Source organism: Phocoena phocoena, chromosome 12 (genome assembly GCF_963924675.1).
Source record: "Phocoena phocoena chromosome 12, mPhoPho1.1, whole genome shotgun sequence".
Taxonomy (NCBI): Eukaryota; Metazoa; Chordata; class Mammalia; order Artiodactyla; family Phocoenidae; genus Phocoena; species Phocoena phocoena.
In genome coordinates, this window is record NC_089230.1 from 14,982,699 (window position 1) to 15,010,455 (window position 27,757).

Genomic DNA, 27,757 nt, shown 5'->3' on the forward strand with positions numbered 1-27,757 from the left:
TCACCTTATTTTTGATAAAGGAGGCCAGAATATACAATGGAGAAAAGACAGCCTCTTCAATAAGTGGTGTTGGGAGAACTGGACAGCTACATGTAAAAGAATGAAATTAGAACACTCCCTAACACCACACACAAAAATAAACTCAAAATGGATTAAAGACTTAAATGTAAGGCTAGACACTATAAAACTCTTGGAGGAAAACATAGGCAGAACACTCTATGACATAAATCACAGCAAGATCCTTTTTGACCCACCCCTTAGAGAAATGGAAATAAAAACAAAAATAAACAAGTGGGACCTAATGAAACTTAAAAGCTTTTGCACAGCAAAGTAAACCATAAACAAGATGAAAAGACAACCCTCAGAGTGGGAGAAAATATTTGCAAATGAAGCAACTGAAAGGATTAATCTCCAGAATTTACAAGCAGCTCATGCAGCTCAGCTACAAAAAAACAAACAACCCAATCCAAAAATGGGCAGAAGACTCAGACATTTTTCCAAAGAAGATATCAGATTGCCAACAAACACATGAAAGGATGTTCAACATCACTAATCATTAGAGAATTGCAAATCCAAACTACGATGAGGTATCCCCTCACACCAGTCAGGATGGTCATCTCAAAAAATCTACAAACAATAAATGCTGGAGAGGGTGTGGTGAAAAGGGAACCCTCTTGCACTGTTGGTGGGAATGCAAATTGATACAGCCACTATGGAGAACAGTATGGAGGTTCCTTAAAAAATTACAAATAGAACTACCATACGACCCAGCAATCCCACTACTGGGCATATACCCTGAGAAAACCATAATTCAAAAAGAGTCATGTACCACAATGTTCACTGCAGCACTATTTACAATAGCCAGGACATGTAAGCAACCTAAGTGCACATCGACAGATGAATAGATAAAGAAGATGTGGCACATATGTACAATGGAATGTTACTCAGCCATAAAAAGAAACGAAATTGAGTTATTTGTAGTGAGATGGATGGACCTAGAGTCTGTCATACAGAGTGAAGTAAGTCAGAAAGAGAAAAACAAATACCGTATGGTAACACGTATATATGGAATCTAAAAAAAAAAAAATGGTTCTGAAGAACCTAGGGGCAGGAGAGGAATAAAGACGTAGATGTAGAGAATGGACTTGAGGACACAGGGAGGGGGAAGGGTAAACTGGGAGGAAGTGAGAGAGTGGCATGGACATATATACACTACCAAATGTAAAATAGCTAGTGGGAAGCAGCCGCACAGCACAGGGAGATCAGCCTGGTGCTTTGTGACCACCTAGAGGGGAGGGATAGGGAGGGTGGGAAGGAGATACAAGAGGGAGGAGATATGGGGATATATGTATATGTATAGCTGATTCACTTTGTTATAAAGCAGAAACTAACACACCATTGTAAAGCAATTATACTCCAATAAAGATGTTAAAAAAAACAATTAGTAAAGCTTGTCCTAAGTCATTAAAAAAATAATAGTCTGTTCACTAAAAAAACTAAAAAAAAAAAAAAAAAAAAAAAGGATAACCATGGTCCATTTGTTGTTTCCCATTACACTTGACTGAGGCAAATAGTTCAAAGTCCCTGGCCTCTTGTAAATACCTTTGTTCTGCTCTGCAACTAATGTAACTAGAAGAAAAACTCACCGATATTTAGATAGTTGCACAGGGCAGAAAATCACAATCTTAGAAGAATCAAAAGAAGTTATTTTTACACTGACCAAAATGGTTTGTAACATTAAAAAGTAAACAAAAATAAAATCAGGTATTTGGCACTCTAGAGAAAAAAATAGTGATGTGAATATTTTCCTCTAATATGAAATTCAGTCTGTTCACACTTTGAGTTTGGGCTTCTTTTTTAACTGCTGGGTCCAAGCGATTCAGAAAAATTCTAAAAACTTCTGCATGGAAATCAGTAAAGGGTGGATGGAGACCCATTCGGCATATACACTTTCAATGCCCTGCAGCTGCACTCCGGGTCAAGTTCTCAAACAAATTCCTTTTCATTAGTGTAACTAGGAAAATATGTAAAACTCAGGAGACCCTAAGATTCTTTTGGCATACTTCCCTGAACAATTCCCAATACTTTTCATTTTGTCAGGCAGAGCAAATAAAGTGATGTGTAGGTGTAAATACCATGTGAAGTGTAGCTGATGAAATACAGATGATTCTGACGGAATAAGAAATTCTGAAGTCTGAAGAATAGCATTTTAAAATGAATTAATCTGTTTTGCATTTGGGTTATTAATAGTAGAAGGTTTTTTTAATCCCATGGTTTTATATTTTAATCCCACTGTTGATATATTCAAATCACATTTATACATGAATTCAAACGTGCAATAATATTTATTATTTAGGTTTACTGAAAAATTACTTGGGCATTTGAATTCTTCTAAAGCATGAGAGAAGACTTATGTTATAGTATTCAGGGATAAAAGCAGGACACAAAATGGTATTTATGGCATGATCTCAATGTGTAAAAAGGATAAATGCAGAGATACAATCCTGGAAGGAAATATAAAAATTTTGAATACTTCTGTGTAATGAGAGATTTCGTTTTCTCCTTCTTTTTACTTTTCTTTATGCTAAATTTTTATTCAATGGGTCAATATTATTTTCAGATTAAAAAAAAACTTTCAGAAAAAAGGAAAAAATCATTTAATGGACTGGTAATTTATATTTCTTTTTTTCCCTAACATCTTTATTGGAGTATAATTGCTTTATAATGTTGTGTTGGTTTCTGCTTTATAACAAAGTGAATCAGCTATACATATACATATATCCCCATATCCCCTCCCTCTTGGTCTCCCTCCCACCCTCCCTATCCCACCCCTCTAGGTGGTCACAAAGCACAGAGCTGATCTCCCTGTGCTATGCAGCTGCTTCCCACTAGCTACCTATTTTTGTTTTATTATTTTAAAAAAATTTTATTGGAGTATAATTGATTTACAATGTTGTGTTAGTTTCTGCTGTACAGCAAAGTGAATCAGTTATACATATACATATATCCACCCTTTTTAAGATTCTTTTCCCATACAGGTCATTGCAGAGTATTGAGAAGAGCTCCCTGGCTATACAGTAGGTCCTTATCACTTATCTATTTTTTATATAGTAGTGTCTATGTGTCAATCCCAATCTCCCAATTTATCCCTCCCACCCGCTTTCCCTCCTGGTAACCACAAGTTTGTTTTCTACATCTGTGACTCTATTTCTGTTTTGCGAATAAGTTCATCTGTATCATTTTTTTTAGATGTCACATATAAGTGATATCATATGATTTTTGTCTTTCTCCATCTGACTTACTTCACTCAGTATGACAATCTCTAGGTCCATCCATGTTGCCACAAATGGCATTATTTCGTTCTTTTTTATGGCTGAGTAATATTCCATTGTATATATGTACCACATCCTGTTTCTTTTTTTGAGTTATGCTTTTTTTTTTTGAGTTGTTTTTTTTTAACATCTTTATTGGAGTATAATTGCTTTACAATGGTGTGTTAGTTTCTGCTTTATAACCAAGTGAATCAGCTATACATATACATATATCCGCATATCTCCTCTTGATCCCACCCCTCTAGGTGGTCACAAAGCACCGAGCTGATCTCCCTGTGCTATGTCGCTGCTTCCCACTAGCTATCTATTTTACAGTTGGTAGTGTATATATGTCCATGCCACTCTCTCACTTCCTCCCAGCTTACCCTTCCCCCCCCATGTCCTCAAGTCCATTCTCTACGTCTGCGTCTTTACTCCTGTCCTGCCCCTAGGTTCTTCAGAACTTTTTTTTTTAGATTCCACATATATGTGTTAGCATACGGTATTTGTTTTTCTCTTTCTGACTTACTTCACTCTGTATGACAGTCTCTAGGTCCATCCACCTCATTACAAATAACTCAATTTCGTTTCTTTTTATGGCTGAGTAATATTCCATTGTATACACGTGCCACATCTTCTTTATCCATTCATCTGTCGATGGACACTTAGGTTGCTTCCATGTCATGGCTATCGTAAATAGTGCTGCAATATACATTGTGGTACATGACTCTTTTTGAATTATGTGGACGGGTAATTCATATTTCTTAAGAAGTTGCAACCATGCATATAAGGGCTTGATAATGTCACTTTTCCATAACTGACCTGACAAAAATTAAAGGTGATTTTATTTCAAATGAAGTTTTCATTTTAGATTATAAATGATTGTCTTGCTGTTTTAAAGTGATTTCAAACATCCAGCTATCAAAAGATTAGGTAACAAAGGCAGTTTACACACTTAAAAAATATCTCTTGTTGTGTTGGTGAGGGGAGTTCATTCCTCTCTTATAGAATACACTGTTATATGTCTTTTCTAAAAACCTCCAAGCTCTGAGACAGATGCATATATACATCTCAAAATCCTACCCTCACAGCTTCTTTTTCTTTCTCTTTTTTAAAAAAAATTTATCTTATTTATTTATTTTTGGCTGCATTGGGTCTTCGTTGCTGTGCGCAGGCTTTCTCTAGTTGCAGCGAGTGGGGGCTACTCTTCGTTGCAGTGCACGGGCTTCTCATTGCAGTGGCTTCTCTTGTTGTGGAGCATGGGGCCTAGGCGCACGGGCTTCAGTAGCTGTGGCACGCAGGCTCAGTAGTTGTGGCTCGCGGGCTCAGAGCACAGGCTCAGTAGTTGTGGCGCACGGGTTTAGCTGCTCCGCAGCATGTGGGATCTTCCCAGACCAGGGCTCGAACCCGTGTCCCTTGTGTTTGCACGCAGATTCTTAACCGCTGCGCCACCAGGGAAGCCCCAGCTTCTTTTTCAATGCAGGTGAAAGCAACACAATTTGATTTTTGTTCCTTCATAGGTCTTCGTTATGTAAGGGAATTTATACCACAATTTCAGAAGAACTGTTGACGTCCTTGGGTTAAATCTGTACTTGAGAATTCAGGTTTAATTTTGGCTTCTACGTATGACATAGCAGCCTGGCTTCTTCCGATCAGTTACGCACATAAAGGCCAGCAGAGACAGAGTGGAATGATGTTCTACTGGGTATGGACGAACACGTAGTGGCAATCTAGGTGGCCAGGCTGGCGGTCACTCTCTGGCATGTGGCTGGAGGCCAGGTTATGACTTCAGGTTTGGAATCTGATAACAATACCATCACAGGTTTTGTTTTACAAGTATCAATTCTGTGTTCCCAGTGAAGGGCAGGGCCATGTCTAGATTTGTGCTTTTATCTCCAATACTGACAAGCCCAAAGAGTAAATCACAGCCCTTCCATGTGAAAAATGGCTGCATGATTCTTCCTTCGTAAACTGAGACCACATCTTCCTGAGTTTTCCTAATTCTTCCTACCTTAAACAGGGTGAGAAAACCAGCAAACCCACTTACCAAGAGCACCTAAATGCTGGAAGAAGGGAAGCAAATCTGTGGATAAGATGCTAAATTTGCTTCTGAAGTTCTTAATGTCTCAGAGTTAATTTATTCACTGTAAACAAACTTGCATGAAGCACACTTCCAGAAAAGCAACACTGACTGACTAGATGTTTGCTCCAAACTCTGGGACCCAGGAGTACCCACCCCCTGCCGTCAGCCAGCTCCTTTCACAGATCTACCCCTAGAGGGTGCCTCAGGTGAGGCCAAATCTCCCCTCAAAGAGGTTTCCTACAGCTCAGTTATGGGGACATCAGGGCTGGGATCCTAGGCTGGAGAGCATCCCATTAGGATTGGGAATCCAGCGGTGGTGAACCTGGAAGTCTGAGAGAGGTTTAAGCCACAGGCAACTGAGGTGCTGCAGCAAGGTATGAATTCCTTAAAAACACAGCCACCGAATGACTCTAGCTGTCCATCCCTCTTAGAAAACAGTAACAGAAGGAGATGGGGAAAGAGGAGCTGGGGGGTGGGATGGGGGGGTGAGGTGGGGGGGCAGAGGGAGGCTAAAGGAAAAAGGGGAAGAGATATGAAGAAATTATTATACCATTAAAGAGGTGATATTATGGATGCTATCTTGCTTTATCTGTAGTTTTATCTTTATTTGTAGGTATGAAAAATTGAATTCATCTCTAGGGATTTTTCCTAAGCAGATTATTGGATAAATGCACAAATATGCATGCCCATGGTTGTTAATTTCAGCACTGCTTATAATGGCCAAAGATGGGGAACAATTTGAGAGCCCATCAATAGAGAATTGGTTAAATAAATTGTGGGATATCTCTATGATATCTTCAAACCTTTTTTCTGCCTTAATACACTTGAAGAAGAATTAGAAACATGCTTTACTATCAGTGGCTGAGCCACAGCTATGTTTCTTGGTGCTGGGAAGATGTGTAGAATGGAACCCACCCTCATCCCAGGCGTTTTTACCACCCCCCCCGCCAAGCCCTATCCCCCAGCACATTGAAGAATCTGGGATGTGAGCAGTAGCATGTCAGGTAGTCATGCAAAATGATAACATAGCTCTATCCTGACTCACATGGAGCTAGGTGTACAACATATTGTGAAATAATCAAGTTGCTTACAGAATATAGCATGTGTACAATGATCTCATTTATGACAGACTGCCTCTGTGTCAAGATGGTCTCAAATGTCAACAGCCGTTTACACTTCCTTGTTTTTACTTTCTGTATTTTTCAAATAGTTTTACAAGTATGCATGACTTTTATAACCAGAAAAAGAAATAAAGCACTTACATGAATAATCAGATATGTAAAAACCAAGCTAACTATAAGTCAAGTCCATTTACAAAAATGTCTCTGCCTGTTAACAAATAGGGTTTTGTGCCCCAAGCCTTGGCCTATATATCATCAGTAAGTCAATGCAATGACATTTCAAGACAACAGAGGAAGTTCTACAGTCTCCTAATGCTCCCTTGCATACCCCTAATGCTCACATTAAATAAATATTTGAAATCCCTTGTTTTCTATTGTTTTTCAGCGGATGAATGTATTTCTTTTTTTAAAAAAAGAGGCAAAATAAAGCAAATGGCTCCTTTTCACAAAAACTGTGCATTTGCCTTTTGTAAAACGAGCAACACAAATGTAAATGGCCCAATATTAATTCTGAAATGCAAGAAAGAGAGATGAGTTTTTGTAATGCAAAGTCATAAATATTAAGGATACTAATCGAAAAGTCTAAGTCTCACACAATGATCCGTTCATTTTCCAATGTTATTTCTAAGTAGGAAAACAACCCATTCGGCTCAAAATATTTTATTTTCAATTCTTATTTTCATTTTTATCATGAAAAGCGAAATGAAAAATCCAAGGCAGAACCAGGGTGATCAAAACACAATACGGGAAACAAAAAGCAAAGTCCTGGATTAGGAACTCGTTACACTGTATATTCTGTGGAGGGGACTCATTTGTTTTACACCGAAAATAAAAACTTACCTCATGTCAAATGAAGGACTGCCAAGGGAAATGGACAAAATAATGTCAGGCTGGAGAAGAGGATGGATTTGAGGGGTGTGGTGACAGATACAAACAGGGAAGAGAGTTTTATAAACGTCTTCTCAGTAAAAGAGATTTTAAAAGTAGTCTTACCCAGCAACTAAGACGTATTTTCCATCTGCTTGATCCTTTAGCCTTTCTAGCAGGGACAAACGGACTTTGGCTTTGCTTTTGCCATAGATTTCAATTTCATCTGCAAGCAACCCTATCTCCTTGGCAAGGATATCCACAGCTTTTGGAGTCTGTGCTCTTGAAATCTCGATATCACTGGGTGGGGAAACATAAGAGGTAAGAGAGTCTGATCAGCTTAGGTGGTCGCTGCTTGAGTAGAAAACAGCCGTACACCATGCCAACAATTAGATCCAATGGCTTTGTGGTCCTTTTTCCCCAAGTAGGATTAAGTACAACTGCTAACAATTAAAGTGCGTAAGAAAACGGTACATTGCTTTAGATAGAGAAGCAACTCTTAAAAACTAGATTCTAGAATTCTTCCCAGGTGCCAGGATACACCTCCGCCATAGGAAAGGAGATGGATTATTACCATGTGTCCAAAGGCCACCCCTAAAGATAACTCCATGATACAGCACAGTGTTTTTTATGGGTCATCGTTGAATTCCTTAACCAGGAATAGAGGGGTTATTGCATAATGCTTTATTACTGGGCTAGCCACATGTGTCTCTTGGCAATTCAAAAATGTGGAAATACTCTTTTGTTTTATCTGTGTCCATATTTTCCCTCTCAAGTCAAAAATCATATTTCAAAATATTTCATTAATTACATAACTGTCGGTAAATGGAGCTAGTGCCTGAGGCTCAACTTCAGACACAGGAAATTTTAGGAACTCCAGAGTGTCACTGGGCAAACAACTCAACTATTCTATTTCACTGGTTAAGATGTGCAAGCTGCAGCTCATCTTAACAGGAGTGCTATGAAAATCAAAAGACTTCTCAGAGAGAGTCTTTTGGGGCTCCTGAGCTCAGCCGCTTCTTTCATCGGGGGTCTGGCCCATCCATCTGTCTGTGACTTGGTCTTGAGGGCTGATGTCTGACAATGCAGCAGTTTCCTGATTCACCCTGGGGCCCCTATCTGGCGGCGCAGCGGTCTCTCCACCGGTAGGCAGCCCCCTGCTCTATTTTTTCCTGTTGCTACCACAGACAATCTCTCAGTCCTCATACTACCCTCTGTTCTCCTCCATGACCCCATGGAGCCTGACTCTGGTGCAAGAGGTAACAGTAAACCTACTTCCAATGCCCACTAGAGCGGGAGAGGGGGAAGGGTGCCTCTGCCCAGATGTGGGCGGAGCTCTGTACCTGCAGCTAGGTAACCCCTTTCCCAGGTCCACCTACATTGTCCTTTCTGATTCTCCCCCCACCAACTGCACCCCAGCCTTCACTGTCCGTGCTCCCACTTCATTTCGCCTTCCTGACTACACCTTTTTTTCTGTTTCTCTCCTCCCACAATCTCCTAAATTGAAGAGCCTACTCTTGCAAAACCTCCACGGTTTTCTCTTCACTAGCTGAGGAGTGATGGTGACATCGTTTTGATTTTCTGAGTGATTTATAGACTACTCAGCCTGCCTTTCTCTCCCCAGTGGCTGCAGGAGTCAAATTTGATTAAGCAGTTTAGGGGCTTTTCCCCCCAAGGGGAATTTATTTGGATTTGTACACAATTTGGCTGAGTCCCTCGCAAGTTTTTTTCAGCTCTCTGTAAGTAGAATTTACTCATTGACTTTTAAATGTGAAGGTTCTATAACAACATAAGTAACCTCAAAAACTATTTTATGAAACAGACTGCACAACTACAGGGATGATATTACAAAGAACATTCCTGGGAATTTACGTATCAATGAACACAGAAGATGACTAAGACGTTTAGTCTATTTGAGGTGTGAAAACATAGCTTGGAGGGCTTCACCAGCCTGGTGGGTATAATCGAACCTTAGTGTTGGGCTGTGGCCCAAGGAAACAGAGGTCAGTTCTGAAAAGCAACTGGTTATCAAGTGAAAAATGAGTCAGTTCCGGGTGGTGTTATCTCCTACAGCCTGCGTATTCCACGCTGGCAGACAGCATCACCTGGTGAAGCGCTGGACTTATGGGCGTCCTGTAGGAAGGGGACTGGGCCAATTCACAGGAGGAGGGGTGGCCATGCGGGATTCACTACGAGGCTGGAAAATGCATTTGCCTGGCTCAGACAGCTTATCTAGCGAATTGTTCCAAAATCACATGCTGAGACTGTCCTGCAGTTTGTATTTCCAAATTTATACAGAGGGAATATGTAGCTTACACTTCATTAAATACCACGCTGAAGAAAATATCCATCTGGACCCTCCCAGAGTGTCCTGTCAGAGAGCAGATACCACCACGTTCTGAAGAAGGCAGAACTCCGGTCCCACGTCTAATGGCGTTTGCTTTGGTTGGTCATTTACCCGCAGCGTGGAAACCTACAAGGCCCTGAAGACCAAGCTGACGTGTGTGTTGGGCATTTCTAACACTGAAAAGCATATTCCAAATATGACATTACCATATTCTGTCAAATCTAAGATACCATTATTTTAAGAAAAAACACTGCCACTGAATACAGGGTACATCATTGACAATAAGGTGCATCCTGACTTCAGAAACTAAAAAAATCTACATCTTAGAACTGACAGAATATGGCCAACATGTTCATTATCATTTAACTTTGGAGGAATTAAATGACAGGAAAAAATGGTGCAGCAGGACTTCCCTGGCGGTCCAGTGGTTAAGACTTTGCGCTCCCAATGCCGGGGGCATGGTTCGACCCCTGGTCAGGGAAATAAGGTCCCGCACGCCGCACAGCATGGCCCAAAAAAAAAAAAAAAAAAAAAAGGAAAAGAAAAAAGGAGAAAAAGTAGTGCAGCAATTTGATTAGAGAAAATTATCCACCATCAAAGCCATAACACCACAAGTTGTGCCCCCATCCAATGGGTAACTTTGGATGTCTAAGGCACTTTGGTGAGCCGATGTCAGTATAAACAAATCAGCTGAATACCTTGGTACGGGGGACAGAGGCTGAAGTTTCAAGCAGTGAAGTCTCCACCTCCTGTACTGCTGCTCACAGAGCCATCTCCTTCTGCTACTAACCATGTTCTTCAATAGGGGTAGGAAGGAAAGCATGTTAGAAAAGTAAAAGCTGACAGGTTACACATCTAAACTATGAAAATATCGAATATCGTTCAGGGATACTGTCATGAAAAGGAGTGTAAGCCCCACAGTAATCCAAGTGAACACCAGGACTAATTTTATTCACATGTAGTTAAATGTGCAGATCTTTCTTAAAAAAGAAAATGTGAGATACAGGTACTATTAAAGTTTGTATTCACTAAAGGCATCAAGTACACGGATTACAATTATAGCATCACCTCAGAGAAGAAAAATGAGGGAAATATGAGAATGCATGACAGGCTAGCTGGGATGCCCAGCTTCACCAACAATCTGCACCATTGCAAGCATAATCCTTCTACAGTTGATATAATAGAACAAGCAAACCGAATTATCAGTGATACATATATATATACACATATATATATACATACATACACACACACACACACATAGAAATAATATTTGCCTTTAGTTGCAATGTAACACAGAGGCCTCACAGAAATGCACTACGTCCCATTTTGAAGTAAAATTTTAATTGTGTATTGCATGTATTAAGAAAGAAATGAACTAAAACCTGCTTCTGTTTAATTAGAGGCTCCGGTTTCTCTACTGCTACTTAACGCCTCTGCTGGCCGGCACCCGCACTGCAGGCTTCAGCACCAGCCGAGCGCACAGGAGTGGGGAGCCGGAGACCTTGGGCTTTAGGTCACACAGATAGCGGTGGTTCGAAAAGATGTCCACAAACTCTTTAACACTCCCGTCTTCAAGAGGTGAGCCCAATTCCCTTTCCCTGGGTTGTGAACTACATTGGTGGCTCAGTTCTAGCAAAGAAGAAAAGAGGAAGTGGTGGCATGTGACTTTGGAGACTGGGTCATAAAACCTACTGCAGTTTCCTCCTTGCTCTCTCCTTTGATCCCTCATTCTGGGGGAAGTCAGCTGCCACATCGTGAGCAGCCCCATGGAAAAATCCAGGTGATGAGGAACAAAGGCATCCTGCCCATAGCCAAAGAGGATTTAAATACCGCATGCCAACAGCCATGTGAGGGCGCCATCTTGACTCCTCTGGCCCCAGTCAAGCCCTTCAGACGACTAGGGCTCCGCTATCTTGATTTCAACCACATGAGCGACTCCAAGCCAGAACCATCCAGCTACGTGGCTCCAAATATGTGACCCACAGAAACTGAGATAATAAATGTTTGTTGTTTTAAATGGCTAAATCTGGGGGGTAATTTATTACACATCAATAGATAACTAATAGAGGACCCTGATGTGGGTCCCTGCCCCATACTTGTCATGTGACCAAAGGCAAGTAACTTAAATTTTCCAAGTCTCCATCTTCTCATCTATCAAATGGGAATAACACTGTCTTACAGGATTGTTGTGAGAATTAAATGACATCATGTCTGTAAAGTGTTTGACACTGCGTCTGCTAAACAGGCAACACTTCCAAATGTTGGCAACTATTCACTGAAGCTCCAAACTCAAAAATTCTCAAATAGCTGTGTCAGACAAACCTGAATCCGCAGAGCGGCAGCAAGGAGACTCACGTCTTCTGCGATGGGACCAGTACCATGGATACCGGGAGAACTGCATCCAAGCTTCCCTGGAAAAAAAAAAAAAAAAGACTTTCAGCACATCGTTCTTGTGAAATGCCAGGACGTTGAATGATGTCCTCGTTTTCAACCAAGCAAGTCAGGATGTCGTGGCACAGCTACAGATAGGTTACCACGTAGGTCCTGGCACAGCCTTGGGACTCTCAACTGGGCCACATATTTGGAGTCTGACTGCTTTAAAGTCTTGCCTCTACCTCTTACTAGCAATTGTGACTCTGGGCCTGTTAATTAATGTTGTTCAACCTTGTAGAGTTTTGTGAGAATTCAATGTGATATGGTAATGTAAAGTGCTTGTCATATCGTATGCATGTTTAAACAGTAAATTAAAAAAATCAAAGCACTTTCATGTATGAATACTAACATCTTACGGAAAAACCCGAACAAACTTTTTGGCCAACCCTATGTAAAAAGGAGGACTAAAACACCTATGGGACAAGCTAGTTAAAGTGTTCTGTGAACGATCAGGCTTTCTTGGATAATTTTTTTTAAATCCCTGTCATAAAAGTGACAGAGCCAATTTTCCATCTAAACTGAGAAATATATTTTAGGGCATTAATTTTGAGGATTACCTGGATTTCAAAACACAGAGGCATTTTATAAGAATTCTACTGTGGCTGGCCCTTAGGAAGTTTATGAAAAGTAAACATACATGTAAAATGCTTTAGTCTACATCCTCTCTTAGAGAAGAGAAACATTTTTAATAGTAACTTTTTTGAAGCAAGAAACTATTTCCTTCTTTTTCCACCACTCTACTCTTTATTTATTTATTTAATTTTTTTACCATCTTTATTGGAGTATAATTGATTTACAATGGTGTGTTACTTTCTGCTGTATAACACAGTGAATCAGCTATACATATACATATATCCCCCTATCCCCTCCCTCTTGCGTCTCCCTCTGACCCTCCCTATCCCACCACTCTAGGTGGTCACAAAGCACTGAGCTGATCTCCCTGTGCTATGCGGCTGCTTCCTACTAGCTATCTATTTTACATTTGGTAGTGTATATATTGGACCACGCCACTTTTTAAAAAAAATATATTTATTTATTTGTTTGTTTTTGGCTGCGTTGAGTCTTCATTGCTGCGCGTGGGCTTTCTCTAGTTGTGGCGAGCGGGGGCTACCCTTCCTTGTGGTACGAGGGCTTCTCATTATGGTGGCTTCTCTTGTTGCGGAGCACGGGCTCTAGGCACGAGGGCTTCAGTAGTTGTGGCACATGGGCTCAGTAGTTGTGGCTCACAAGCTCTAGAGCGCAGGCTCAGTAGTTGTGGCAGACGGGCTTAGGTGCTCCACGGCATGTGGCATCTCCCTGGACCAGGTGTCGAACCCGTGTCCCCTGCATTGGCAGGTGGATTCTTAACCACTGTGCCACTAGGGAAGTCCATGACCACTCTACTTTTAAATTATCCATTTTCCTGGAAGTTCTTTGCAAGAAAGAGCATGAAACAAAAGTAAGTGTTTTGTAATGTTCTATTGTCAAATGTATTAAGGGTGTTGGAAAATCATATCCCTCAGGTGTTGTTTAAAGATTAGCAACACTTCAGTTTTATAAATCATATTTAGGCAAAAGCCAAGAGTCTAGAGAATGAGAGAGATTTGTTTTCTTTTGTTTGAACCACTAGAGATCTGACCTAAAGCTCTTATCCAGCCACTAAGGAAAAGAAATATGCTTCCCTCTTTCTTACCTCTATCTTTAAATGATGGAGAAATAAGAAAAAGCTACATTCTAGGATGTGATCTCAACTTATAAATGCATGTTACAGGAATAAATCACAAATACCCATGTGAATGAAGACTATTTCACCTATAGAATTACACAGTGAATAATTTCTCCCATACTCTTAGCCACTGTCTTGCATAAAATAGAATATGGCTAAAACAAATGAAGACTTTAAAACACAACACAAAAGACACATACACTCATATTTCAAACTTTAGGAGAATCTTGTAGGGACCAATATTTCTCTTTTTGAAGAAGAGTTATCTGAATTCCAGCAATGCTTTTAGTATGTTATTTTCTTTTCCTTCTACTATATTCCATCCAATAAAATTGAGTGTAATTTTTTCATAGGAAAAAATCTAAGATGGTTATCTCAAGTTGACTGGGTCAGAAGTTACTTTCTTCTTTTCTATTGTCTACTTCAAAAATTTTCTATCATAACCACTGTATCATTTTTGTAGTAGGAATCAATGCAATCTTAAAATGGATTGTAAGTTCTGAATCTGGAGAAATTGAAGCAATTAAGATGGTAACTCAGTGAATCAGGAATACATTCTTAATAAATTTCTTGGCTAAGGAGAATTGAAAAAGGAAATCATTACGTCACCCCCTTGCCTATGCAGAGGCAGGGCCCCACCCGGAGGGGTGTCCACACTCAGTCTGTGAGTCCAGCAGGGCTCCCATCCCAAACCAACCACTCCCCATTAACTCACAGTTCCTTCCTCCAGGGACAAGTCAGTGAATCACTTTAAAAGATGGCCTTTCACTTATAATTTTTCTTATAATAACTGAACTTGCCACAATCGGAAAATTTAAGGCTAAAGTGTTATAAGACTTTCCCTGGAAATCAGAACAATCCTTTTCTGAAAGGAGCTGTTTTGAGGCCACCCTGGGGATTTTAGCAACTTTGATTAGCATGAGTCCTGGGATGCAGCCCAGGGCTCCCTGCTGACTTATGTGTGCTTAAAGTGATGCTGTGAACTACTGTGACCCATAAAGTTGCTGTTTTGATACTGTTCTCTGGGCCCAAGTATTAAGACCAGTTTCTCCTTCGTCCCATTTGGTGCGTCAGAAAGTAAGTTTGAATATTAAGAGTGCACAGTGGTTTTGCTTAGGATGATTTCTGACCTTCCGCAAGCACAGCATTACAAAATCACAGCCCACTTCCTTCATTTGAAATAATTGTTTTAAAAATAAAATTATTCTTATAGCTAGAAAACTGAACACGGCTATGTCCCTGTTTTCAATCTAAACATTAGACTCACGCCATAGAAGAGTGAACAGATCCAACAAGTTAGGTGTAATTGTTTTCCGAGCACTGCTTCTGGGATATCAGCCATCAAGCAAATCTCTCTGGGGATTAGGTATTCAATAAAATGGCTCTATAGAATTACCTCATCATAAATCACCATATTCTATCTATTTTTACAAGCGGGGGTGGGAAGGGGAAGCCTGCACCATTAAGATGACCATGAAAATTTCATTATAAAGCCCTGCCTTCACACAATCATAAGTGTATTAAAAATTCTTTTTCTCTGAAGTTTAAATAAAAGCAACTTTCCTTTTAATAATGTTTGAAAAAGGTCTTCATTTGTTTAAGGTGGAAAGTTATATATAAAAGAGAGGGAAAATGCCTTTCTCCAATTTACTCATAGATTAAATTTTCATGCTAATTAAGGTTGCTAAAATTAAAAGTCTTGGACTTCCCTGGTGGTGCAGTGGTTGAAAATCCACCTGCCAATGCAGGGGGCATGGGTTCGAGCCCCAGTCCGGGACGACCCCACATGCCGTGGAGCCACTAAGCCCATGTGCCACAACTACTGAGCCCACATGCTGCAACTACTGAAGCCCGTGCGCCTAGAGCCTGTGCTCCACAACAAGAGAAGCCACCACAATGAGAAGCCTGTGCACCTCAACGAAGAGTAGCCCCTGCTCACCGCAACTAGGGAAAGCCCACGCTCAGCAGCGAAAACAAAACAAAACAAAAGAACTTTTGACAACTGAGAAATGTAATGCTATCATAAACAGTACCGACTGGAAAACGTTCATCCATTTAATCAGAGTAGCATTTTTCATCTTTGCCTTTGTGCCGTCAGCCCTGTTTTTAAGTGGGATACAAGTTCAAGGAAATGTCTCTATATCTGCAACTAACTTAAAAGTGCAATCAGGGCTTCCCTGGTGGCGCAGTGGTTGGGAGTCCACCTGCCGATGCAGGGGACACGGGTTCGTGCCCCGGTCCGGGAAAATCCCACATGCCGCGGAGCGGCTGGGCCCGTGAGCCATGGCCGCTGAGCCCGCGCGTCCGAAGCCTGTGCTCCGCAACGGGAGAGGCCACAACAGTGAGAGGCCCGCGTACCGCAAAAAAAAAAAAGTGCAATCAATTAGAGTACAATTCTGAGTCCATGTTTATTCACTCAGTATTTACTGATCCCTTCCTACACGTCGGCACCGTTCTGGGCACTGGGCATTCAAAAATCAATAAAACCACTACTACTGGACCAGATAAATTGAAAATAAACTAACTGCAATCAGTCTACATACAGAATTGTTAAAACATAATGCTTGGTCTTATTTTTTTCCCTCAAGAGAATTGTTACAACTAAATCTAATGTTTTTAAAATGCCTTTAAAAAATAAAAGTCCTAAAAAGAAACTTATTAGAAATGGGGCACCGTTTCACCAATAAAACATATGGCTCATGGGGATTCCCAAAGAACACTGAAGCAGACTCTCCTATCTCCAGCCAGGACTGTACCAAAATTGTCCTAAACATATAAACTCTAATAAAAAAACAGCAAGTAAACATTGTAGCAAGGAAACATTCATTAAAAAGCATAATAGAGTCATAACTGACTATCCTAGTCCAACTAGGATTCTGAGCAAATCTATAGTGCATTTCCATTATTAATGGGTTAGGCATTGTTTTTTTCAGGGAAAAATAAAAGAAGTTATACCCAGAAATTACATATATTTCAAAGAAGTAATTTAGTACATGCCTTCTATTTGCTAAAAAGAGCCATTAATCCTACATTCGTATTATATTGTACCTCAAACTGCTTTATTCATGGGTGTGCTCATGTGTGAACTGAGTACATGAGCATTTGGGGAAATTCTTGAGCATCTTCCTTTCAAAGCACCCCAAACAACCCCCTAGCCCTTCAGCTCCAAGGGGTTTTTAATCTGATTGGTCGATTCTGGGAGGAGCAACATTTCCCAGAGAGGAAGGTGCATTATTTCTCTTTTTGAAGAAACAGTTAAATGAATTTCAGTAGAGCTTTTAGCATATTACTTTCTTTTCTTTCCATTGTATTTCAATAAAATTAAGTTTAGTGCTTTCTTAATGGAAAAATGGAAAATGGTTATCTCAAGGTGACTGGATCAGAAGTTACATTTATTTTCTCCTTGATACTATTCTCTACTTCACTCTGTGTTCTGGGGCTGCCTAAGTTTCAAGGTCTAGAACTCCAGTGTGGTACCGGTAGAGACCTCTGCTCCTTTTGGTCCAAGTTCTGACCAGCTTTGCGGGAAAAAACGCCATCCTCCTGGACAGTTCAGTACAGCCTCCCCTACCACATGTTGAAATTTGGAGGCCACGGGGAACAAAGAGGGTTCTCTGTCTCCCTCTGCAATTGTCTCTTGCATACACATGTCACTCAGGGTCTTGAGGGGGTGGGCTGGGTGTGCTAAAGTTCTCTTAGCCTGAGTGTCTTTCTGTGAATGAGAAAAGGGTGTCCCTACTGGTGCCTGGGCTGAGTGCCCTGGGGCTGGCACAGCTTCAGCTACCCTGAGGGTGACCTGATGCGGTCCAGGACGTTCCTGGGTCCCTTGGCAAATACCATCAAATACCAGCACCCATCCTAAGACATCTTCGGTTTCTAAGGGTGACTTTCACAGTGTTTTGAAGTGACTTTGTGGCTCCAAGGGAGTGCTTGAGGGGGTCACCGCAAAGGGAAATTACAAACACAGGGGAGCTAGTCTCCACTCCCATCCCTCTGGTAGCTGTGTTTTCATCTGCTTTTACGTGTTGAGGTTCACCTAAGACTGCTTTAGGAGAAAGGATTCAGCCATTTTTTGGATTTTTTTTTGTGGTACGCGGGCCTCTCACTGCTGTGGCCTCTCCCGTTGCGGAGCACAGGCTCAGCGGCCATGGCTCATGGGTCCAGCCGCTCCGCGGCATGTGGAATCTTCCCGGACCGGGGCACGAACCCGTGTCCCCTGCATCGGCAGGCGGACTCTCAACCACTGCGCCACCGGGGAAGCCCTCAGCTGTTTTTTGAAAGACTGTGAAAACCACTGTTTCTAGTTTACCGCACACATGTAAAAAATTCCTACTTTAGGCCACAACCGACTCGACTGCTTGATGCTAGAGGCCAGCAGGGGACATGCTGATGAAGGGGGAAGAACAGAAGAGGAGGAGAGGCCCTTACTGCAGCTGGCCCCTTGGCTGCTCTTTGCCCGGCAATGTGGTTCCAGTGTCAAGTAACCCAAAAGGCAGGCACATTACCTATGTAGGTATGTTGACAGCAACCATCATTTCAGGAACAGACTCTTCTGAAGAAGATTAACTTTTCTCATAGCAATCTCACCTATTTTCATCAGCGGCCTGGTACCAATTTGAAGACATTTACCTGACAGAAAGTCATGGGAACAGTTGAGAACAGTAGTTCCTGGTTGAATCCAAGAAAGGGGAATCTCTTCCGGCTTAGGTGAGCCCAAGATCACAATGTCAGCCTCATGAAGCTAGAAAGAAAAAGAAAAACACCACACACACTGTCAACTGTAGCATAAAGACGTGACGATCAACGCCAAATGCCTTCAATGTAACAGACAACAATCTTCAGAGTTCAGTTCCACACGGATGCACTGACAGAATCACTTTACTAGTTTACTAATGTAGCTCATATTAGTACAAAACAAACGTGATCATATCCTAGAAAAAAAAAGGAAGCTTTAAAAATTTCTTCAGGGGGACTTCCCTGGCAGTCCAGTGGTTAAAACTCTGCTTCCACTGCAGGGGGCTCGGGTTCGATCCCTGGGATGTGGCATGTGGGGAACTAAGAAGGACAGTGCCATCATTGTGATCTGTACAGCAACAAAGAAAATAAAGTGTTTACTCTTATTAAAAAAAAAAGTTTCTTCAGGGCAGTCACTTCAGCATATATACTATGTGTAGTCTTATCATTTACATGTTTTCAACACTAACTGCAATATCAAGAAAAAGGATGGGGCCAAGGAAACTGCACTGATGGGAGGAGGAGACTGCAAGCTGAAGGGGGTGGACAGCATCCTGGCTCATGCAGCATCCTGCCTTAGGGGGGAGATAGTGCTGGTTGCAATGAAGCCACTTGAAGATCTGACCAGTGCAGGGAGCCTTCCGGCCTGTACGACTGCATAATCAAAATTAGACCCATATGGAACTTGTACTAGATCCACGGACAGATTTTCAAGAGCTCAAGCAAGAATCTCATTTTCCTTGGGGTCCTGGTTAGTCTCTTGTCAAACTGTTTGTTTTTTTTTTTTTCTTAAAGAAAAAGGAAACAATGCAACCACTACTACGAAAGACATTCACATGTCTGCCCTGTTTGTACTTTGGTAACACAGCACAGGAGGAACATGTCTGGAAGGACGGTTATGAAGTAGGGTGAGAGGTTGGTTCTGGCCTCAACAGAAGAATGACCACCTGTCCCAGTACCAACTAAACAACCAGACTTCCAGGTGGATCCATATGTGGAGGGAGAGAACTGAAGACGGAATCTTAGACCCATGGGGAAAATACCGATAACTGCACATGTCAGCTCACAAATACGTGAGGTTGGTTTCATTATACCCATTTAATGGACAAGTAAACTGAGGCTCAGGAAGTGTAAGTACCTCTATGGTATGTCCTGTCTCCCTAGCGAACGCAGCCTTGGAATACTCAATACTCTATGAGGCAGAAAGAGAGGGAAGCTGACAGCCTTCCACTCTGTAGTGCTCATGGCCCCTCCCCCATTGCTTTTTCCACAGACTTCAATGCCCTGCAACTGACTGCAGACTCTTCAGAATCAAACTGATAGGAACGGAAGACAAAACACAAAAACACCCCTAGTGCCACCACCCTCACCCAACCACCCAACAGCCCAGGAAGTGAACGGGCTCCAATGGTCCTCATCCGCTCTCAGCTTGGACATGCTGATCGCTGAAGATCATGGGGAAGGACCAGGCCAGCTCCTCAGCCCGAGTCTGTAACACTGTTTGGGCGAGAGGCTGCATCAGCTAAAGTCTCAGGAATCTTGGGAACAAAAAAGCCAAGATCTAGAGCAGCTCCGAGCTCCCGTGATAGAGGAGAAGCATGGTGAAAATTTAAATGCACAGGTTAACATCCCAGAAACACCTGATCAGCTGGATCATGCCAACAGGGGAGAGCAATTCAGTGTACCGCTAATGAGGCCTGAAGGTGCTCACTGCTTTTCAGCACCGCCCTTCATTAAGGCTCAGGAAGAGGAATACGTTAAAATGGTATCTCTGTGAGTCCGTATTAATCACATGCAAAAAGAGATCCCTACTGGAAAAACCACTTTTTTAATGCCCAAGTCACAGTACCGTGAGCCCGAATTAAGAGGTTTACAGCCAATATTCCCAGCAATCGAGTGCGTTAACGCCCCACGGGTTCTGTACAGATAGAGCTGAAAGGCAGCCAGGCTTGCAGGTGATGGTACATTTAGGGGAAAAATGTGTTCTTACGGAAAGAGGATTTTAAACATCTGATAAGAAAATATCTGTGTTCCTTTACCACTGCAGACACTCAACCACAGTAAGACCTGAAACACAGATGCTTAGCGGGTGGCAAGTGATCAGCGAATAAGAAACGCCATGTCGCTGCACTTTCCACGCTCAACAGCGGCAAAAACAGAACATGTTAAAACATCTACAAAAAGGAAGTTAATATGTACAAGACTGCAATGTTCATTTTGGAAAAAGCCAAGGATCACAGGTTTAATTGAGTCCCCTAAGAGCACTTAGTTTCCTACATGTGGTGTCTTCCGTACAACTTGTTCTTTTCATTACCGATAAATCTCGGAAATCTCATTCCGACCCCTTAACTGTGTACCTAGACTCGGCTCGAAAACGGGCTGTGCTAACAAGCAACTGGGGGGGGGGGGGGGCAGTTGATCCCGCAAAGGCCAAAATCTCCTCCCCCAGCCGTGATCGCATCGGAGATGCGAATCTTTCTGGAAAGGAAAAGTGCTAGATGCTTAAATCAATAAATAACCCACGAAGGCTCAGGCGAGGTTTTTAGTGAGCTACGATTCAAGAAGAATTATCATCTCACTGGCTGTTTCTACTTTCTTCCTCCCTAATGGGAAGGACCCTGGCCAAAGCCTGGCTTGAAACTTTACTCATAACAAAATATTGCCTTCTCTGCTGAGACTTGAGTGGAAGCAGCTTTCAGCGAACCGCCCACTCCCCAGGCAGAAGACCAAATGTTAAAACAATCACAAGACACAGATATGCAGGCATTCAGCGTGGAGCACGTGGGAATGCGGAGGGTTCAGATACCATGAAAACTACTTTTCTGAAGTCAATGCTTTTCGGGGAGTGTGGATGGGGGACAGGTCTCAGAATACGGACGGGGAGATGGAGGACAGATAGGACTTGCAGAGTTATAAGGAACCTCATAACTTTGTACTTAGCAAAGGAAATGCATTTTAAAATGGAAACTCCAGAAAGGACAGCCCCACCTTCCTAGTTAGAAGACAGGACTTATGCTATCAACGGTTTTGAAAGGGCATATATGAATCTCAGGCATGAGATCTGTATGCCTACAAAAGGTAGGACAGGTTAAAAAAAAGGTTTGGAGCTATGTCCTGAAGCATCGTGATTGAATTACCTGAGACCTATCAAACCTGCTTCTACATCCTTCAAAAGTTATCAACACAATTCAGAAAATAAAGTTCAAAATGAAAAATACTTAAAAAAAAAAAAAAAGGTACTTTTCTCCAGCAAAGACACGCTTCTCAAATTACAGTGACTTAAGAGAATAAAAGAGATCCAGGATTCTTTAGTGAATATACTCATTCACCTGCCATCTCTCAAGTGCCACCTGGGGCAGACACTGAGGTTGCTGAGGATAGGAATATAAAATTCCCTGCCTACAAGATTTGAGAGCTGGGGATCTTCAAGATGGAGATGCAGGGCAAACCACTGGAATACGGAAAAGAAGTAAACATTCGATTTCTACTTCTTTTGCCCACACGGTTGGTAAAATACTTAGAAACGTTGCTAGTGTTTAACACCCAGCAGTCCCTTTGCAACAGGGACATCCGGCAGCTGTCACACACAGTTAAGTACACGGAGGGGCCCCAAGGGAGGGAGGGAGGGTGGGAGGTGACCCGGCCCTCATTCTTTCACTTTCAATGAACTGGGACACTTTGTGGTTAGTGCAAGCCGGGTGAGCGGCTTTACAGATCACATCATGTTCCGCAGAAGACTTTGCACGGTGCTCTGCAATGACAGGGTGTGTCTGTGAAATCTCATGTGGCGTGGCGGCCCCGTGGCTATCTCATGGCAAAGTACTAAAAAGAGTGAAGTGTTCTTCTTTTTTATGAAATGTCACTTTCTTTCAATAAATGCCAAATTCCGGAATTTGCTGGCCTTTTCTTGCTAACAGATAAGTAGCTGTCAGACCGGGCCACTGTGGTTGCCCTCACACCATCAGCTGTGTTTTAGGAAGATTCCTCTGGATGCTGGATTGAAAAGGATTGGAGGGGCTGAGAGGGAAAGCATTCTACTGCAGCAGGCAGAGGACAGGGCTGGTAGGAAGCTGGATGCCTGGAACTGAGGAAGGTCAGGAGGATGGGGGTGCAGGCTGGGATCTGGCAGCATTATAGACATAGTTAAAACTAGAAGCTTGGGCAAGATCCCCGAGGGAAACAGGTAGAACGGGGAGAAAAAGGTGTTTAATGCATCCCTTGGGAGCACTCATCGTAAATGACAAAAGACGGGAAGAAATGACATGACTCTGGTGAGACTCCAGACACAGGAAGGACTGGGTGCCTTCAAGCCGGCACCGGTTCCAGTGATGCCCAGTGGCTAAGCAAGCTAAAAGCAAAGAAACTCCGTTTTTGGCAATTAGGAACTCATCAGTGACTTTATTATAGAAATGGGTATTGGCAACCACGCCTGGGTAAACTCTTGCCCTTTGAGTCCAGTGTATTCCCTGACTATGGAGATTTCACTGAGGCAGAGCTTTTCATAAGCAGAGTCCCTGTTTATCCATAAATTATTCAAACTTAGAATGTCTAACTTTTTATTCGAATTAACTGAATATCTACCGAAGGATTCTTGCTTTGTACCCGTGGATAAAAATTACATACTTTCCTGCAATATTAAGCATACTATCAAATGAGAACATCAAAATAACTGTGTAAACACTCTAAAATAAGAATGTCAAACCATGTTCATTCAGACGTTGTAATACTTTGGCAAGATAAGAGAATGAGTCTCAGCAAAAGGTACCTCCCCCACTTCAGCAAGTGATCTCATCCCAGAGAATTTTTTTCCTTTCTAGAATTGCCTATGTTTCTTTTTTCCACTCTCATCTGTGATCAGTAGGACATTATTGGCTTTTAAAATTAAGACCTATTTCATAAATCAGAATGACTACAAGCCAAATGGATAATTTGGGAGTATGATCACAGCACTTATCTCCCCAGTTTTTCCCCCGAAGGTTAATAAATGACCTTCCTTTTTCTAAAACGTTCATGTCTTACTTCATCATTCAACATATTTACTGCTCAACGTATGAGAAGAGTGTATCAAAGATAGCCAGTTGTGTCCCAAATGATATAGAAAAGACAGTTAATCCCTCTTCAAGTTTACTCGATTCTCACATAAATTATGATGGATGATAAAAGGAAAATGCAACCTCAAATCCACTAATGGATATACTTTGATTCATCAAGAATAATTCCCTTGGGCTTCCCTGGTGGCGCAGTGGTTGAGAGTCCGCCTTGCTGATGCAGGGGACACGGGTTCGTGCCCCGGTCCGGGAAGATTCCACATGCGGCGGAGCGGCTAGGCCCGTGAGCCATGGCCGCTGAGCCTGCGCTCCGCAACGGGGAAGGCCACAACAGTGAGAGGCCCGCGTACCACAAAAAAAAAAAAAGAATAATTCCCTTTCTCGCACCCTAGGAAGAAATAAAACTAAAAAGTAGGGCTGAGACACACACACAGAGAGAGCGTGAGCTCACACCTGTGTGTGTCTGTGCACGTGTGTGTATGTGTGATGAGAGATAATCTAATATGACAAAGACTCAGAACCACGTAGCACAGAAATGTGGAAAAGACCAAGTTATGGTCCCCAGATCCACGAGAAGCAAGCCGCACTTCACAGAAGCAGGACAGCCGTATGATTTACAGTTATGCCGCGTTGAAGTTAAGGTGAATTGATGAGACTGTGGGAAATTCCGCATTGCGTCGCACTTCCCGCCATACTTGTGCTTTCCAATTCTGAACCCTGGGCCGCACATAGGATTTCTGCATCCCACTTCCCCTGAGTAACTCTCTGGCCTCAGTTGCCTCCTTGGAGAAGTGAAGACGCTGCACTTGACAGAGGGGAATTGAGGTGCAGAGGGAAGACCGTGGCAGGTGGGGTTTATAAGACTCGATTCATATCCAGGCTCTGCTCCTTTTCACTGACAACCAGGGTCAAGGCACCATACATAACACCTTGCTTTCAGGATATAACGCTAGTGAGCTAGTATATGAAAAGACTTTGAAAACGAAATCTGTACACAAATGTAAGGTGCTTTATCATTTTAGATTATGTTAAGACCTACCAACTAGAGTATTCTAATTCTACATCCTTAGGAAGCATTTACACTGGAGAAGAAGGGGTAAAAGATAGAGCCAGGCTCTGCCGATGGTGCGGACAGGCAAGCAGGGATGATCTGTAGGTGGACGGGAGGTGATGTCACTGGCCTGATCTCTGCAGGACACAGCCTGGAGCCCTTCCTTTGTGCAGTACCTGCCTTGAACCATCTGAGACTTCACACGCCCCCTTTGGATCTCATGCCAAGTTTCAACAGATTCTCTCAGATCCCTTTCTCAATGCTGCTAAATATAAATGGCCTGATTTGGGGGCTTTTAAAAAAGTTCTATTCACCTCCTTCTCTGGTGTTAATAAGCAAGACAATGATCAGGCAGAAGCAAGAGTGAGAGGAATGGGAGCTGACGTCCAAAGGCATTTTCAGTCCATGAATGTTGAAATATCTGTCAAAGAAACTCAGGGAGCTACATTATCCAGGTCACTTAATCACACATTACTCAGTAGCCTTGGTATTTGCTTGGCACAAGATCTGTGCTGCCCCAGGGTCGGTGGTATCTTCTCCACCCAGCCACTACAGGGGGGTGGGGTGGGGGGAGGGACTCACATCAATGAGGCTGTACTGCATGTCCACACACCTGACCAGGGTGCCCCCCACCGTGCCCTCTCAAGAGGGTGGACACATCCATTCTGAAGAGTGCCGCTGGAGGGGTGGTGAGAAGCCCAGGGCTCAGGGAGCAACTGGCTTCCTTATCTTAGGAAGATATCTGTGGGACTATTAACTGTGGGAATGAAGCAATGGTGAACTCAACCCAAGTCTAATGTCTTGGGCCTCAGTCCCGCTAATGTTGCCCATCCGAGCTGTCAGATACTTTTGGGTTTTCAAGATTAGACTTTAAAGGTACTTTTAAAGATTGGGTTTTGTGATTATCTGGAATAAGAGCTGACGTGGGCTAGTGGCTAAAAATACTGGCTGTACTGCCACCTCTATCATTTTCAAATTATATATATTTGCACAGTCTCTTTACTTCTCTGAGCCTCAGTTTCCTCATCTATGATATGGGAAGAGTGAGAGTCCTGCCTAATAGGATGGCTGCAGAATCAACGAGATAACACAAGTGAAGGACAGTCCTGGTTCACAGTAACCACTAACCCAATGATTGTTAGCTGTCCTTACTGCTGTTACCATATGTTACTGGTTTAAGGGTAGCCTCTCTGGTGAAAAAGAATTATCGTGCTCATCAGAAATCTTGGAGGCCAGAAGGCAGTGGGATGACATATTTAAAGTGACCGAAGAAAACAAGATCTGTCAACTGAGAATTCTATATCCAGCAAAACTGTACTTCAAAAAAAAAAAAGGGGGAGAAATGAATACATTTGCATATTAAACAAAGTGGAGGGAGTTCGTTACCATTAGACCTGCTCTACAAGAAGTGAAAAGACACTAGTCAGTAACTCCAAGCTGTGTGAAGAAATGAAGATCTCCAGAAAAGCCAGTATTCTTGTATTTTTGGTTTGAAACTACACTTATAATTTCCTACCCGATTTAAAAGACAAATGCATTAAAAATTATAAATATAAAAAAGAAGAAAAAACTCGTGTAACTTGCCAATCTAGTCCAGCTTAAAAGCTAGGGTTGGGCTTCCCTGGTGGCGCAGTGGTTGAGAGTCTGCCTGCCGATGCAGGGAACACGGGTTCGTGCCCCGGTCCAGGAAGATCCCACATGCCGTGAGCGGCTGGGCCCGTGAACCATGGCCACTGAGCCTGTGCGTCCGGAGCCTGTGCTCCGCAACGGGAGAGGCCACAACGGTGAGAGGCCCGCGTACCCCCCAGCCAAAAAAAAAAGCTAGGGTTTTCCAGGAATTCCCTGGTGGTCCAGTGGTTAGGACTTGGCGCTTTCACTGCCGTCGGCCTGGGGTTCTATCCCCGGTCAGGGAACTAAGATCCTGTAAGCCATGTGGCTCGGCCAAAAAACAAAAGCTAGGGTTTTCCCCACAATCTCTGGAAAATAGATTACTTTTTCAAAATCTCATATGTATAATACACATATATTTAGAATTTTCCAGTTCCCTTTTTAAGGCCTTTTGTATGCTACGTACCGAATTTAAAGTGGAAATGACTTTGTGATAATTTAGCTTGGCTCAAGAAAACAGCCTACTTTGATCCTTCAAGTGTGAAAGACCTGAATTTTTCCTTCTTCTGTTAGTGTTAGTTTTGACGATCTCCATGCTCAGGAGAAACAAGGTCCTCTGAGACAAACAAAATACAACGCTTCTCTTATTCTGGGGTTATTTCTTATACACGCAGCTGGGATCGACCTGATTCGTTGCAGCTGGAGGCCGTTTTGCCATCATCTTCCAGCTGCGCCTGACCACAGATTCAGAAGAGGCTTTCCAGCCAGCGGGGCAAGTAAGGGCGTGTGAGCACAGCCCCGGGGTGCCTGCCAGCCTCTCTTCCCAGGAGAGGGGTACCACTCCGCTCATAAATACTAAATGCAGAACATTTGCTTTTGGTATCAGAGTGAACTCCTTGGGGTGAGGAAGAGGACATCTCCAAATCTAGGCCCATTTTCACAGGGCAGATGGCTGTCCCCTCCTACATAAGGGTGTCATTCCACTCCAGGGGCCTGGGGAGCTGAGTGAGGGGCCTTCGTTTGGGTGGAGGAAGGAGGGCGATTCCTTATCTGGACCCAAAAACATCACACCCAGTGCTTTGGGGTACCAACAGCTGATGCTCCATAGTGTGTAGCTGATTTGGGTCAGTGCCCAGACATTCTTCCCCTCTCCCATGTAAATACAGAATGCCTCTCAAAGCAGAATGCATCTTTGTTTTGATGCTGCAAAACAAAGCAGGAAACTTATTCTTAATTTTCAATCATACACTCAGAGGGGCATAAACTATCAAGCTACCAAATACAGAAGTCAACTCTCTTTTCTGTACTTCTCTGAAAAGGCAAATCTCAATTCTCATGTTCAGACTCCATGAGATTTTATGTGTAATCAGTATCCAAAGACTATCTTTAGATCTAGGCAGGCTGTTAGAGAAGGGATCCATTTCTATTTAACTAACTCAATGTAAC

At 42.5% G+C, this 27,757-nt stretch overlaps 1 protein-coding gene across 1 annotated transcript in view; it reads right to left on the bottom strand.

The window, feature by feature from the left end:
• MTHFD1L (methylenetetrahydrofolate dehydrogenase (NADP+ dependent) 1 like) overlaps positions 1-27,757 on the bottom strand; it is a 195,346-nt gene that overhangs the window by 148,746 nt on the left and 18,843 nt on the right. The window contains exons 8-11 of the mRNA XM_065889148.1: positions 18,500-18,611; positions 12,055-12,143; positions 10,428-10,525; positions 7,509-7,682 (exon numbers count right to left, since the gene is read on the bottom strand). Of these exons, the coding sequence (XP_065745220.1) occupies positions 7,509-7,682; positions 10,428-10,525; positions 12,055-12,143; positions 18,500-18,611 (473 nt within the window). The remainder of the gene's footprint in view (positions 1-7,508; positions 7,683-10,427; positions 10,526-12,054; positions 12,144-18,499; positions 18,612-27,757) is intronic.